Raw genomic sequence first — 16,672 nt, forward strand, 5'->3', positions numbered from 1 at the left:
CTTCAGCGCTTTGTAAATGTTTTTTAACCCCCGAGTCCCAACCAACACTTGCTGAATCAGAAGCTCAAAGCTAAGGCCTTAGGAGTCCACTACTAAGTCTTATAGCTCCTGAAGGCTGCCTTCAGTTACACATTCCACTATTTTATAAAAGTTGCTGTGCAAAGGATATTTTACCTGCTCAGTGATAACTAGAGTAGCATTAATACTGTTTATAAAAATGGCAGAGGGCTTCCCCGGTGGCGCAGTGGTTGAGAGTCCGCCTGCCGACGCAGGGGACGCGGGTTCGTGCCCCGGTCCGGGAGGATCCCACGTGCCGCGGAGCGGCCGGGCCCGTGAGCCGTGGCCGCCGAGCCTGCGCGTCCGGAGCCTGTGCTCCGCAACGGGAGAGGCCACGACGGTGAGAGGCCCGCGTACCGCAAAACAAACAAACAAAAAGGCAGAAATTTGTGCTTTTTTTTTTGTATAAGATGGCAAGCACTGTAGTATACTCTTTTAGAGATAATCAACCATTCTAAATTACAGGCTTTTTTCCAGCACAGGTTCCTAAAGCTTATAGTGACTTAAAAAAAAAATTTTATTGGAGTATAGTTGATTTACAATGTTGTGTTAGCTTTTGCTGTACAGCAAAGTGAATCGGTTATACACATACATATATCCACTCTATTTTAGATTATTTTCCCACATAGGTATAGTGACATTTTTAAAAACGGGGTCTACATTTTATTGAATTAATCGAGGTATGCTAATGCCAACTGGACAACTACACAGAGCAGCCAACAAAACAGCTCAAACCTGGGTAATGACAATGGCCCGATGTCATGAATCGTCTGCAACTGCTCTGCGTAGTACTGCAGGTGATTGCAGGCGTTTCATCCAACTTGGAATGCCAACTGGACGTTGTCCAGTATTCTGAAGCTGACCTTCTGCACAAGGGGAAAAAGTCAAAACACACTGGTTACACATCTCTAAGAAGGGCCAAAACGCAGAGCACTGACAACATCAGATACTGGTGTTTGAATGTGAGGCAGCAGGAATTCTCATTCATTGCTGGTGGGGGTGCGAACGGCAAAGCCACTCCGGAAGACCGACTGGCGGTGCCTCACAAAATGGAACACACTCTTACCATACAAGCCAGCAATCATGCTCCTCGGTATTTACCCACACAAAAATCTGAACGCAGACGCAGATGTTTATACAGCAGCTTTATTCATAACTGCTAAAGCTTGGAAGCAACCCAAATGTCCTACGATAGGTGAATGGATAAATCAACTGTGGTCCACCCCAGGCAATGGAACAGTATTCAGAGCTAAAAAGAAATGAGCTACCAAGCCACGAAAAAACATGGAAGGACCTTAAATGTAGATGACTAAGTGAGAGGATCTGTAACCAGTCTGAGAGGTTGCTCACTGTATGATTCCTGCTGTATGACATTCTGGAAATGGTAAAACTATGGAGACAGTAAAAAGACCGGCGGTTGCCCAGGGTTGGGGGAAGGGGAGAAGGATGGTGGAGCATAGAGGATTTTTAGGGCAGTGAAAATACTCTGTACTATATGTAAAGGTCATTACACATTTGTCCAAACCCACAGGATATACAACACCAAGAGTGAACCCGAAGGTAAACTATGGACTTTGGGTGATTGTGATGTGTCAGTATAGGTCCATTGATTTTAACAAATGTACCATCTGGTGGGTGATATTAATAATGGGGGAAGCTATGCGTGTGTGGGGCAGGGGTATATAAGGAAATCTCTGCACCTCCCCGCCAATTTTGCTGTGAACCTAAAACTGCCCCCAAAATAATGATCTTAAAAAAAAAAAAAAAAGATGTTAACCCGACACTACCCCCTGCCCTGCTACCCCACCAAATAAATTAAAAAAAAAAAAAAAAAAAAAAGAGGTCTTCCAGCCATATTTAGCCATGATTCCCCAAGCTACTTCTAGCCTAACCAACTTGTTCAAAACACCCCCAAATAAAGTCACACTCTTCTCTGCCAGGCAACTTCCTCTTCCTGATCACATCCAGGTCTGTCTCTGGAGAGTCACTGCACCTTAAATGTACAAATTCGTTGGACACCACCTTCTATCAACAAGTTGAGAAGGACACGATAAAATACTGATATGACAGCAGGAAGTGACAGGATCACACAGACAATGTAGTGACATCATCAATTATATCTGCTGAACCTTTTAGCGCACTATGCTTATTTTAAATATTTTGGTAATTACTTCTGTATATAATGATGACTATTTATCAACAACCCCTTTTGAAAAATTAACTGCTCAAACCTTATACTGGGATGACTGGTGCCATGTGCAGGTCCATTTGCCTACATGAGGGAGAAAAAAACCCACCACGACTGGATCCCGTTTGTTTTTTCAAAAAAAAAAAAATAATAATAATTCAATGTAAAACAAGAACATTTAATTACCTTTAAACAATGTACGTAATAATAAACATGCTATACAATCCCAAACACACTGAACACAAATGCAATCTTATAAGACATATACACAACCTACTTTTTGCCAACATATACCCTGTAGGTCACTTAGGATGTTAGCTGATTTCTCAGCCCATGTGTGAGCATATAAACACACATATATATATATATATATATATATATATATATGCCTCAAACTGAAGTTTAAGATAATAAACCAAAGAGTTGAATGTAAGAAGTCTGCCGTGGAAGATTCTAAAACCACAATCAGTAACTGGAACCAAGTAACAAGGCACAATAGCTTCCCTTTGTGGTCACAAAGCTTAAGTTTCTCGTCCCAGTGCTTCAATATGGAAATAGACATGGCTAAATCACAAACTATATTTTATAGTGCATTTCCGTTACTGTTTAAAAAGAAGTATTTTTCTTATTACAGAAAAGCAGTGGAAAAATAAATAGGATAAGCTCATACAATAAAGCCTTTTTTTCCATTTGAAAAAGTTATTTATGTTCAAAATTAATGTAACAGATGTAGGTGCAGTAAAAAGAAGCATAAGGGATCCTATGCAGATTTCCTAGTACCCTTGAATCATATCTTGTGCCACCCACGTTAAATTGTCCATTTTAAAGCCAGCTGGGTGATACCGTCAACTGAAAGTCATTTTCTTTCTTTCCTTTCTATTTCTTTTTTTTGGTGCTTTAATAATATGTACTGGTACAGAGAATAAAGTTATCAATAACATGGCAAAATGAAACTCTTCCTAGCATTTAAGTTTTTTTGTTAAACATTAACTTTGTATTAGGCTATCCTTAATTTTCTTTTTCTTTTTTCTTCTATGTTAACAGAGAAGAAAAAATGTTTCACAGAGAAAAATTCATGCAACCAAGCAAACTCTAAACTATCCGTATTCCCTTTTTTTAACCCCAAAATTCTTGGGTAAATTGTAAGTTTATTCTAGGAAGAACAATTCATTGAGAGATAAAACAGTTTAAAAATATACAGATATGTACTATGCATTGTTTCTAAGAACACTTTAGAGCTTTAGCTTCGTAAACTTACATCGTTATCAAAGGAATAAAGCCAACCACAAAATAAGAATCAACAGGATGCAGTAATCCATTCATAAAAGACAGTCAAATGTGCTTACACATATACAAGAAATCAACAATATAAGTTGTAAATAATAAGTCGTCAAACGCAGCACTAAACAAATTGTAACCAGAACAAAACCGTCAGTTTCGTTCATTTTGACCACGGAAGTGGGACCGGCCAAACGTGAGCTTGGCAGTGTCCTTCGACCACCATTTTGTTTCCACAGGGGCACTGCAGCATGCAGCTCCTGCGGGGACCAGAGCAGCTGCTCACAAATGCAACCGGACTGACCAGGGAAACACAGAACCAACCGTCTTGCTCTAGGCTCTAAAACTGAAGAGTAATGTAATGAATAAACTGAGACTTTAAGGCTTTCTTAGAAATATTTTTCATGGCACTTCAACACTAAACACCACTAATAGGCAAAATTTGCGAACATTCATAGTTACATAGTTACCTAATTGAAAGTACACGCCACGTCCGTTATTAAGTAAGGGACCACTTTGTCAGTTTTGTTTTCTGGCAATCACATTATACTTATGGAAGGCTACTCCTGGTTGGCTGTAATTAACATGTAAATCAGAGACATGTCAGTTCACCAGCGCACAGCACGAACTGCATCTGGAGTAAACTGGCCAGTACCACCCGCTTCTTAAAGAGCTGAAGGTCATCCATTTCTTGCTAGAAATGCAGCTAAGCGGCCTCTCTCACCAGAGCAGTTAGCACCCTGACTTCAACTATCAACCTACTGGTAAACTCTAAGCATCATTAGGCAAATTCCTCGGGTCACACACACAGACCATCCTCACAATAATCCACTTCTCGCACCGCAGGCAGCCAGGAAACTCCCTCTGAGCCTAACACGTCATTCTGGCCACGCCATACTCTGAGCTGACCACAGCAGGCTCCGATTTGGAAAACTCGTCCGCGTACTCGCTGTAGCGGTTATCTGCGGGGTTGCCGCCCTCTATACTTCGGAGAGCATCATTCACAGGCAGCAGAGTCTGCTCCTTGAGACACAAGGAGGTTTTGAGGGCAGGCGATTCAGGACGAACTGAATTTAACAATTCCTTGGTGAGAACTCCATCTGTCTGCTTATTTTTACGTTGCTTAATTTGCTAGAAACAAATCCAAATTTGAAAAAAATTACAAACTGTACACGCTACATGTTCAATATATGTTAGATGAAAGTCGACAAAAATCGAGCTTTTGCAAATGTTCTCTATGTACGATGCAAAATTAAATCTCAAAAAATTAAAATCTAGTGCAGGTGAGACATGGTTGAGAATCCCAATTGTTTACAACTTTTGCGATGGAAAACATATTTGACAGAAGATGATCACTAGGCCTTCATATTTGAAAAGCACATACATTTCCTAGAAAGTATAAAAAGTAAATATTTTATAATGAAAGAAATATATATGTGAGACAGTCACCCTGAAATCACAGCTATATAATGTAACAAACACACACTCATTTAGTTGAAGGTGTGAGGGCCTGAAGAGCTTTCTTATGTGGTTTTCCTACAATGGTTTGGTAGGTGAGCACAAAAGGTACAGAATACAACAGAATTTTTTTGATTTTAACAGATTTTAAAAGGATTCTTTGGCAGAGTTCCACACTCTCCAGATCCTTGGACTGATCTCCAGACAACCTTCTTGTACCGTCTATATCTTGGGCTTGCCTCTCCTACAGGTCACTCAGGCAGTCATGACCTCCTTATCTGAGAGGTGACCAGCAACACTCCTGTCTGAGAGGCAGACAGGATAGTCTCACTGAGTTATAACAATTGGCCAGGATTTTTAAAAACATGTACTTACTGATCCTTTTTGTTACATACAATGGTAAAGAAACGTCTTAGGGTGGAGAAGGATTTCTTAAACAAGAGATACAAAAAGGCATAAAACATAAAGACTGATCAATTTGACTATATTAAAATTCACAGTAACTATATGAAACATACCATAAAGAAAACGGAAAAGACAAGAAAAGACTGGACAAAGCCATTGGTGATACATTTAACTAAATAAGAATTAGTGTGTGGTATATAAAGGATTCTTATAAATCAGTAAGAAAAAGGCAACTACGCCAACAGAAAAATGGTTTGAATAGGCCATTTGCAGAAAGGGAAAAGCCAAGTGGCCAAAAAGCATGAAAAGTCATTCAGCTTCACTCGTCGTGGAAATTCGAAACTGCAAATGACTGAAATGTCTAGCACAGCTGAATTGATGGACTGTGATACAGTCACACAAGAGAATACGATACAGTAGTTACTGATAAAACAGATGAATTAAAGCTACGTGAACCGACGTGGATAAATTTCAAAACAGTGCAGAGCAAAGTGAAGCATGACTGTGTGACAGCCTTTGTATAGTTTTAAAACGTGGTTTCTTAAGCGGAGTGAAGGGTACCCGGGCATTCGTGTTGTTTGTTGCCCTTTACGCCTTATACATAACTACTTTCTTTTGTATTTTTTCAATATATAATAAAAATAATATTTCAGGGCTTCCCTTGTGGTGCAGTGGTTGAGAGTCCGCCTGCCGATGCAGGGGACGTGGGTTCGTGCCCCGGTCCGGGAAGATCCCACATGCCGCGGACACACACACACACACACACACACACACACACAAAATAATAATAATAATATTTCAAATCTTATGCAACAATATTATAAATTGTTTGTGGATATAAACATATATAGAGGAAGTATAAAAATATGCACAGGAATGACTAACACCAGATTCAGCGCAGCAAGTGTGCTGGGGAAGACTCAGTAGGGCTCACAGGCTCTGCAAATAGATCAGTAATGTGTCTTTCCTTCAAACAGAAACATGAAAGGTCTGAATCAAATACCGTAAATGTTAAAACCTCACAAAGCTAGGTGGTGAATACCCTGATATTTATTATATCTCTATTTCTCTATATATTATACTTCAAATAGTTCAATATATTTTAAAATTCAGAGAAAGCGATTTAAACTAACCTATTCAAAGCAGAGGAGACCTGATTTTGAAGCAACCATGAGTACTTACAAGATTTCTATTCATATGTATACTACATTTACACTGAGAGCACAAGTAAGGAAATAAACTAATTTAATATTCCAAATATATTACATTAGATACTTCAGAATACTTACAGATTCTAAGTCTTTAACATCTTTCTGTAACTGCTTATTTTGCTCATTCATATTCCTAATTATATTAAACACAGACTGCCTAGGATGCAATGTTCGATCAAATTGGTGGTACATGTTTCTCCAAAACCTTTATGACAAAAAAAGAAAAAAAAAATACTTCAATAAATTGTGTTGGAGAAAAATTGAGTATAAATACTTCAATAATGCCAGCTTACTTAAAATTGAAAGATACTGTATTTGGCTCCAAAACTGCCAATTTCTGAGATGTGGAACCGTAGAGAGGATTGAAGTACTTCTTCTGGTCGTCCAAAAGAAACGGCCACAGGGAGTAAGTCTTCTCCTTCAACCTAATGCGGTGAGAAAAACATGAAGATCTTTCCCAGAGATGCTAATTCTCACTTTTATAAAGCAGGCAGTCATTTCCCGGGTAGATTCAAGTTTTAGTTTTTACTTCTATTCACCGTCTAGCCTCACCTCTGAACTCTTCACACTTACACTGTACATACCTTTCTGTATTATGCTACACTTCAAAACAAATTTTAACTATTAACCCAAGAGTGTGAGGGGTACTCAGAGCATACTCAGCTTCAGAAAAACAGACAATAAAATCTTTACAATAAGACTCAGTTCTATATCATACTGTCAAGACAGTTTAAGTTCAACTATGATTTATGTTAGACCTAAGCTAAATAGGAAAGAAGAAAGCCCATTTCAATCAACTGTCTTACTTGAGTTCCTCTCTTTCCTTCTGACAATTTCCAATAAAGTTTCCAAATTGGCATGAATGAACATGTTCATGGATCTGAAGAAGAAACGCTTCATTGAATTCGAAGGCTTGTGGAAATTGTTCAGTCAAATGCCACACACATTCCAAGAACTGAGTAAACACCGGTGAAACTTCCTTTGGGTCACCATCCAAATGGCCACACCTAACCCCCCAGAAAGTACAAGCTTTTGAAAATGCCACTGAAAGAGGTCAACTGTTTGGGTATTGTTAAATTTAAATACATATCCCCCCCCCAAAAAAAATCCTAAAACATTGTTACATTGGCATTAAAAAAAAAAAAAAAACTGTCATGCTTTTATTGAAACAATTTACACCTATGAGTTTTTCAACCACAATTTTAACAGGTCTGTTACATTCTAACTACTACAATGCAGACAAAAAGGAAGGTAATAAACTGCTATGAAAATTAACAAAAGTATCAGACCTGAAAAAAATGACAGAAAAAGAATTAAATTGGTCTTCATACAAAAAAACACCACTCTCACCTCCCATCAGACATGGGAGTTCGTGAAGAACAGGAACATTCTGGTACTCTAAATTAGTTCTACTATCTTTACAAAGTAGCTAAATCTATAACTGTGACTCACCTCTCCGAATATTTATGTCCAAAGGAGATCCAATCTTTTTCTATTAAAACCTTAATGAGAAAAAGTAAAATCCATTTTGTAACCACCTTCAATTCTTTTTTTGTTTAGAATGGATTAAATCCTATTATCTTAAAAACAGCATTTACACTTTTAACTTATGGTGGCAAGCAAAACGAAATTTTTTAAATTCCAGGCAAAAGACAGCAAGAACCTGGGTTAGAGGTTGGCTTAAAAAGGAGTGAAAATGATACATAAAAAGAAATACAGTAGTCTTGTGACTTAAGTTTACTTCAGTTGCATTTATTACATTTTAAGTGAAAAGCGCATGTTATAAAACACTATTGCATTTACATTTTTTGTATGTATGATGACATATGCACAGAAAAAAGGTTAGGAAAATGAAAATCAGAAGGTTACCAGTGGTTACTGGGTGGCAAACTGGGGTGGATGTTTAAACCTTTTGGGTTACTTGTACGTTACTTCTGTAATACTTAAAAAAAAAAAAGGATGGTAAAGAAACCAATGAAAAGTTTATATTCAAATTCAAACGTTGATATGCAACCTCCTGAGTGCACTCTCTTCTGTTACAACTCTACTGAAATGATAGGTTTCTAATTATTTTCGGTCTAATCTAAACAACATTATCTTCTTAGTATTTACTACACTTTCTAATTTCATTATACAATCACCAAGTACATTCTTTTCAAGGTCAAAATTGCCACTTTTAGCTCCTCTGACTTTGTCTTAAATCTCTCCAGAAGGCCGTGGCACGTGCGGGTAAAGATGCAGATTCTGGAGTCACACTGCACGGGCTCAGATCCCAGCTTCCCCACTTCTACACCCGGCAACCTTGGGCACGTGGTCTGGGCTGTAGCCTCGGCTTCTACCGAGGGCCCTCCGGCATCCTTCCACACACCCACGTCTGAAACTTAACTCAACACCGTTCTCACTAAACTCACCGCGCCGCTTCTCCCAGCACAGTCCATCCTGGCAACTGAGCCCAGAGCCTGGAAGCAATCCGAGAAGAGGCCTCTTCTCCGCCACCCACACCCAGTCCGTGAACAACTCTTACTCCGCTGTCTCGCCCACTCCTCCATCCGTGTGGCACTGCCTTACTTCTGGCCCTCTTTTCTCTCCTAAGTCATCCTCACGGCTTCTACACGGGTCTCCTAGCCTTCACTCCCACCCCTCTGCCTTCCAGACACCGTCCTTTTACAAAGATGAGCTCTGAGCATGTTCCCGTTTCCCGCGTTTAAAGCCTGTTGCTGGCTCCCACCGGCCAGCAGGGGGACATGCAGCTGCCTGCCAGACTTCTCCCCCTCGGGCCCCAGCGCACCCCGTTCTTCTGTGCCAGCCTCAGCCCTCACGCAGCCTGCACGCTACCCACCACCCGCCGGCTGCAGTCACCTGCAGGAGCCACGCTTTAGTCCTCACCGGTCCTCTCGCCCGGGAGGCTCCCGCACGGTCGCCGGTCACTTACTGCACGCTTCCATCTGGACGCCCGGCAGACGGTGAACGCCAAAAGGAAACACCCCTATCTCACACGCTCAAGGCGAGCGGAACCTTACTTTATTAGAAGCCCTTGCATTTGGCCCGTCCCAGATGCAACATGCTGGCACCACGAAAACAATGGTTCTGAAAGGGGTCTGGCGGTGATAAACCTTCCCCTGCTTTAAGACAGCACTGTGTTTCATAATTCTAAACTAATAAAAACTGCCCACCAGCTCTTCATTTATTTTACCTGCCCTGAGTTAAAACATAAATTGTGAAAACAGGAGTTAAGCTGATCATGTTCATGCATTAAAAAGCACACAAAACCCAGGAGCCGGGGCTTTAGCGCCACAAAGCAGGAAATCTGCTCAACTAGAAATTTCATCTTCAGATTTAAAACATGCTCCCTAAAGTGTAGTTACAATTAACAAGTGAAGGTGTTTTACATAGAAAGTTTCCTCTAGAATATAATTTATAAGTACCCTTATCTATGTCTTGTCTTACTACATGATTTACATTTGTTAGATAAAAATGAGGGAGAAATACTGAATATTTCTATTGCAACATTTTACGGGCGAAAAAAACCTTTTAATCTAAAACTTTTTGTCAAAGAGATGGCACAAGTAGAAATTAATCTAACTCAGAGCTTCTCAACCTCAGCAGTACCGACATTTTGGGCCAGGTAATCCTCTGTTGTAGGGACCATCCTGTGAATTATAGGTTATTAGCAGCTGGGCCTCCACCAGCTGGATCCCAGGTACACCCTTTCCTTTAGTTGTAACAATCAAGATGACTCCTGGGGGGACAAAATCACTCCTATTTGAGACCAGTGGTCTGGCCAAACAAGTCCTTACCATGAATCCTCTGATTGTCCTGTAGTAGGGATCCAATAAGAGAGAGCCCAGGGAACAGACCTGGGAAGTCCTGTCCCAGCCATCAGAGCAATGTACCAACACACTCGCATTTTCAACCATTATTGCCTGAAAAGAAAGACCACACACTTCGATTCTAGCAAAATCCATTTTAGGTAAATCAGTAAGTGCTACGTACTCAAAAACCAAACTAGCAGGTATTGCATTATAAAGAAGAGCTAGGATTGCAATGATTATGTTGTCACAGCATAATCTCCAAGGAACCGGACAAAACACAAAGCGAACAAACAAAAAGCACAGACAAAAATGCTGTTTCAATGTGTTGGGGAATTTCTTTTGAAGTTCCTACATTAAGTGCTACATGATATTTTTAAAGTTCAAATTAAAGTGAACCTCATTAAAGAGGTAAAACATACTAAAAGTTATCTGGCAGGAAAGGATACCAGCACCCAAAAGAATAAATCCATTCCTTCCCAACCAGTGAAAGCCCAGATCAAACATGAGTGAAGAAGGGTTACTTTGGCTAAGAAGACTGCAGCGTCCGTAACGGCTTTGATATGGCGCAGCCATCCTGTGTTCTCCAGACCCGAGTAGAAATCACTGACGGAAAGCCCTTTGGTACCGTTGACTGCAAGGGGAAAGACATTTCAGTTAGAAAGGAGCTTGAGTGCCCACTTCTATTCAAGAGACCCCTAGGGGAGGGAGGTGGGGAAGAAGAGAAGAGGACAAAATAAACAGGCAAGACTCCTTATACATGAACACATGCTATTAAAAGCTCAATAATGGAGTTTTAGGTACATTTTTCTGTCATTCCTCGTGCTTAAAAAAAAAAAAAATTGCTCCAATACCCTTTTTAAAAAAATTTTCAACACAAATGTGTAATTAAAATAGTCTAAGATTTCAGTTTTTTAAATTCCACACCAAGACTGGAAAGATAGCTTAATATTTAAATGGAACACTATCATAAATTAATCTCCACTGTACTGACTAATCAAGACTATCTAACAATAGCAATCTTTTGTAAAACCATTAGAATTATACTGTCTAATAAATATAGTAGCCGCTACTGAAATACAGCTATTAAACACTTGAAATGTGGGTAGTCCACGGTAAGATGTAAGTATAAGAGACACACTAGCCAATTTCTAGGACTTAAAGGAAAAGAAGCAAAATATATCATTACTAATTTTTTATACTGATTACATGTTAGCATGTTTTTAATATATTAAGTATATCATTAAAATTAATTTCAACTGTTTTTTACTCTTCTGAACGTGACTACTAGAAAATTTTTAATTATATAATTTTAAATTTTATAATGTGACTAGCATTACATTTCTATGGGACAAAGCTGCCTAGAAGGTAAGCAATAATCGTACCTTCCAATAATTTCTGAAGGCTGGACCGCATGACATGAATATTTTCAATTCCAACAAACTGAAATCTAATATTAGAATAGTTGTCTTCATTTTCATAACCTTTTCCAGCTGCTCTGTTGGCCATTGCATTCAGCTAAAATTTTAAATTTTAGAAATTTAGAGACAAATTGCTTTTATCTTTTAGTTTACCAAAATATCATGAAAACACTAAATAAACCACAATTTAGCTAGCAGAGTTTAAAGGAACTCATCAAAACTGAATATACTTCCATTTTTTAATAAGTGAAAAGTGTCATATATGTTACTCATAGTACAGAAGGATCCTATAAAGTAACAAAATGATTGCTATATAAGAATCAGATAAGAAGTTCCCCACATATAACTCATGAAACTAATTCACGTATGTATTTAGTCAGTTTTCCATATGTTTGTAATATTTTAAAATTTAAAAAAAGAAAGAAATGTCTCCTGTCCAAACCCTATATGATTCAGTGTTGAGCAGAGCTGGGGAGTTTTTACAGAATGAACTTAGAAGATTCACTTCAGAACAAGCCTGGAGCACTTGATCATTCAGAAAGCCACAAGGACCCTGAAAAATCACATCTGAAACATGCATCACATTGTTCCAGGTCCTCCATATTCAAGGTTACTGGAAGCCCACACTATATACGACACAGCATATGATGAGCTAGCCTGATACATCTCCAAGAATTGGGCCCAAAATAGCCCAGTTTCTAGGGAAAGAAGACTGCCTATAGGCCCACGGTCTTTGGTTATTAGATCAAATGCTATGAGAGGTTAAGATTTGGCATGTTTAATTCTTTCAGACTAGGATTTCATATGGTACGTCATGATAATTTGCTAAATAGTCTTATGAACTTGGATGAAACAGAACCTAAGCTGGAAGAAGAAGTTGCTTTTCATGCAGTGGATTGGGGCCCAGGTTGGCAAGAAGTATAGTTAAATTGTGTCTACTGACCCACTGGTCATTCAGCACCTGTGATGGCTAAGGCAAGAGTTAGGTGTTTAAATGCTTCCACATTATTACCACTTGAGTTTAAGTTTAACTAGTAAAACGAACCAATCAAAGAAAGATCTATTTTCTGTGTAGGAGTCAATTATATAAGTAAGAGATATGAGGGCCTGAGAAACAAATCACCCTCAGACCTCATGTTCAGAAAGTCTTACATTACAATCATCTTTTTAAATCTAGTATTACCTAAAAATAGTTCTAAGCAATTAACCCACCCAGATTATACAAGGAAGTAAACTAAAATTTTTCTTACAAGAGGTATCACCAACACCCTTGAATTCTAAGAAAGTCTTTCTTTAAAACAAAAGAATATCAAATTATCAATTTCTAATTTTTAATACTTCTTAATTTATGCAAATTAATCTTATCTTGTTTTCTCCATTATCTTTCGTGAAATTGCATAATGATGAGAATTACTTCTAAAACAACTACCATTCCCTTCAACAAAGCTGCCTAAAATTGTGTTCTATATCGCTCAATCGCTTTTTCCCATCGCTTTCTCTTATTTTCTCATTATTCCAGATTTTTGAAGAAATTCTCACTATAATTCTGCCAATGTCCTTTTGTCTAGCCCACCAGCTCTGCATGCGATGCTATAATAAAAATTAAAAGTAATGTTAGCTATTACCATTGAGGATTTTAATTACTTTAGTTTCAGTATCTTACATGAATTGGTTGTTTAACTGTGTTTACAAAAGGAAAAAGGGATTCTAACATTTGTTCCAATGATAAAAATTTATCCTGACATTATAGATACCTAACAGAACTATTTACTGTTCACTATTTATAATTCCCTAGTTCAATATTTCCTAAGTTAGCTCACTATTTTCCTTATTTTCTTGAATATTCCAAATTACAGTCCATTATTTTAAGTGTTTTGCCAATTAAAAATTCCACCAAAAAAAGTAATAAGAATTTCTAATTTTCACAACACATACTATTCAGTATTGCTTCACAATAACATAAGGCTTACATACCATCTAGAGCTCCCAATATAAAATTCAGGTTTCCTAAATTTGTATATATATCAGAAGACATAAGAAATCACCGCCTAGGTTATTGGGAAATTGATCTCCTAAGTGGGTATCCTTTAAAAGACTGATTTCGTTAGTATCATTAGCCTCGGTTAATTTACAACTAGGATTCAGCTATGTTAAATATGGACGAAGTGATCAGTTTCCACCAACTGAATTAGCAGAGACAAGTGAACTGCCAGACCATACTAGACTTAAGACACATACTCTGGGCCTGGTGTCCATGACATACATGTAGCGGTTGGCTGGGTTGGCTTTGCTGATGGCCTGAAGCAAGTGTTCATCCTCCAGGCACCGGGCGCTGAATCCTGACAGGGGTTGACTACAGCGACAAATGGCAGCCTAGTTTTAAAAAGAGAGGAAACAGATTATCCAGAGATGCCTAACACACGCCTCAAAGACATGCTGAAAGGAAAAAAACCCACAGTTAAAATCAAGTGTGCCATCTATTTAAAAGTCAGGGAACTAAGATCCCGCATGCCTCACAGCACAGCCAAAAAAACAAAAACAAAAACAAAACAAAAACAGAAAGCAAAACAAAAACAAAAAACGCTATAGCAAAAATAAAGGAGCTGGGAGATGGATTGGAGATAAGGTTGAGGGAATCTTCTAGAATGAGATAAAGAGGAGAGAAATTAGAGGGTATTAACTTCCTAGCATAGAAAGTTTACGCTAGGAAGCCCACTTGTCAACATACACACACGAAAGTACAAAGAAAATTAACACAAGAGAGGAAGCTACCAAAGAAACAGAGGGGCAATTTCCCAAAACTGAGTCCTGAGTTTCCACGTACAATTTAAAACAACAGGCCAAGGCCTGAAATCACTGTGAAATTTCAGGACACTGGGGGAAAAGAAAATTCTAAAACCTTCGCAAGGAAAAAAATCAGGTCACAAAAGACTGGGAGTCAGAACTGGCATCCATCCCTCAAGTTACCAGCTGTGAGGACAAGAAAATGATTCGCCCTCTCTGAACCACAGCTTCCCCATTTGAAAGGCACAGGGAATACCCGGAGACTACCTTATAAAGTTATATGAGGACCCCATGCGTATAAGGCATTAAATATGCAGTACCTCCTGGCCTTCCGTGGAGACCACAAAGGTAAACTGTACCGGGACGGGCAAGCCCAATTACAGAATCTCAGTGAAAAGACTCCTCCACCTCTTCAAACAGCAAAAATCCTTCTGATCTGAAGAGCTGACTATTAAAATGGGAGCCTGAAACACCCTTGGCTCTCTCCCTTTTCTCAATAGTTGGCTTTTCAAAACTACCTGGTTTCCCCCAAAACAAGCAGGATCAAAAGAGAACCACGGGAAAGGAAGAAGATCCATCTGTTCACAAACCCTGCTATTTTCAAGTCACTACAAGAAGGAAGGGAGGAAAGGATGAGAGGGAGGGGAAGGCAGATGACAAGTATGAAAGTTTCTGTGTTTCAGATAATTTTGTTTTAAAATTTCAAAAATGTAATCAAGGGAAAAGCCAGCATTTCTCTATCGGCAACACTGTAACAATGACTGCTAAATGTAAAAATAAGTGTTCTTTTGGACACAATCTGAAGAGGGGTTACACTCCATTTGTAAAATCAAAAGATAGCTTTCTGGGCTTCCCTGGTGGCACAGTGGTTGAGAGTCCGCCTGCCGATGCAGGGGACACGGGTTCGAGCCCCGGTCCGGGAAGATCCCACATGCCACGGAGCAACTAGGCCCGTGGGCCACGGCCGCTGAGGCTGCACGTCTGGAGCCTGTGTTCCGCAACGGGAGAGGCCGTGACAGTGAGAGGCCCACGCACCGCGATGAAGAGCGGCCCCTGCTTGCCACAACGAGAGAAAGCCCTCGCACAGAAACGAAGAGCCAACACAGCAAAAATTAATTAATTAATTAAAAAAAAAAAAAAAAAAAAGACAGCTTCCTACCTCCTTACTTTGATGATAGTAGGAAAGAACTGGGAACCTTCCCTTGCTCCGGAACTTGGAACTACCAACAATGGTTGGTTTGCTTGCTATTCGGGGAACATAAAGTTCTCTGGGATAAGTTTCACAAATCTGTAAAAAATCAAATAAAATATAACCATTCTACTCATAGTTCAAAAACCAAGAGGTTGGGCTTCCCTGGTGGCGCAGTTGTTGAGAGCCCGCCTGCCGATGCAGGGGACACGGGTTCGAGCCCCGGTCCGGGAAGATCCCACATGCCACGGAGCAACTAGGCCCGTGGGCCACGGCCGCTGAGGCTGCACGTCTGGAGCCTGTGTTCCGCAACGGGAGAGGCCGTGACAGTGAGAGGCCCACGCACCGCGATGAAGAGTGGCCCCTGCTTGCCACAACGAGCGACTGCCCTCGCACAGAAACGAAGAGCCAACACAGCAAAAATTAATTAATTAATTAAAAAAAAAAAAAAAAAAAAGACAGCTTCCTACCTCCTTACTTTGATGATAGTAGGAAAGAACTGGGAACCTTCCCTTGCTCCGGAACTTGGAACTACCAACAATGGTTGGTTTGCTTGCTATTCGGGGAACATAAAGTTCTCTGGGATAAGTTTCACAAATCTGTAAAAAATCAAATAAAATATAACCATTCTACTCATAGTTCAAAAACCAAGAGGTTGGGCTTCCCTGGTGGCGCAGTTGTTGAGAGCCCGCCTGCCGATGCAGGGGACGCGGGTTCGTGCCCCGGTCCGGGAGGATCCCACGTGCCGCGGAGCGGCTGGGCCCGTGGGCCGTGGCCGCTGAGCCTGCGCGTCCGGAGCCTGTGCTCCTCAACGGGAGAGGCCACAACAGTGAGAGGCCCGCGTACCGCAAAAACAAACAAACAAACAAACA

The 16,672-nt window shown here is 39.8% G+C and overlaps 1 protein-coding gene across 1 annotated transcript in view; it reads right to left on the minus strand.

The window, feature by feature from the left end:
- Window positions 1-2,436: 2,436 nt before the first annotated feature.
- Window positions 2,437-16,672, minus strand: part of MTMR6 (myotubularin related protein 6) — a 29,271-nt gene continuing 15,035 nt past the window's right edge. The window contains exons 5-14 of the mRNA XM_007113472.4: window positions 16,271-16,399; window positions 14,066-14,200; window positions 11,792-11,924; window positions 10,931-11,040; window positions 10,395-10,520; window positions 8,050-8,099; window positions 7,404-7,604; window positions 6,891-7,022; window positions 6,676-6,802; window positions 2,437-4,654 (exon numbers count right to left, since the gene is read on the minus strand). Of these exons, the coding sequence (XP_007113534.2) occupies window positions 4,394-4,654; window positions 6,676-6,802; window positions 6,891-7,022; window positions 7,404-7,604; window positions 8,050-8,099; window positions 10,395-10,520; window positions 10,931-11,040; window positions 11,792-11,924; window positions 14,066-14,200; window positions 16,271-16,399 (1,404 nt within the window). The 3' untranslated portion in view covers window positions 2,437-4,393. The remainder of the gene's footprint in view (window positions 4,655-6,675; window positions 6,803-6,890; window positions 7,023-7,403; window positions 7,605-8,049; window positions 8,100-10,394; window positions 10,521-10,930; window positions 11,041-11,791; window positions 11,925-14,065; window positions 14,201-16,270; window positions 16,400-16,672) is intronic.

The sequence above is a fragment of the Physeter macrocephalus genome, chromosome 13 (assembly GCF_002837175.3).
Source record: "Physeter macrocephalus isolate SW-GA chromosome 13, ASM283717v5, whole genome shotgun sequence".
Lineage (NCBI taxonomy): Eukaryota > Metazoa > Chordata > Mammalia > Artiodactyla > Physeteridae > Physeter > Physeter macrocephalus.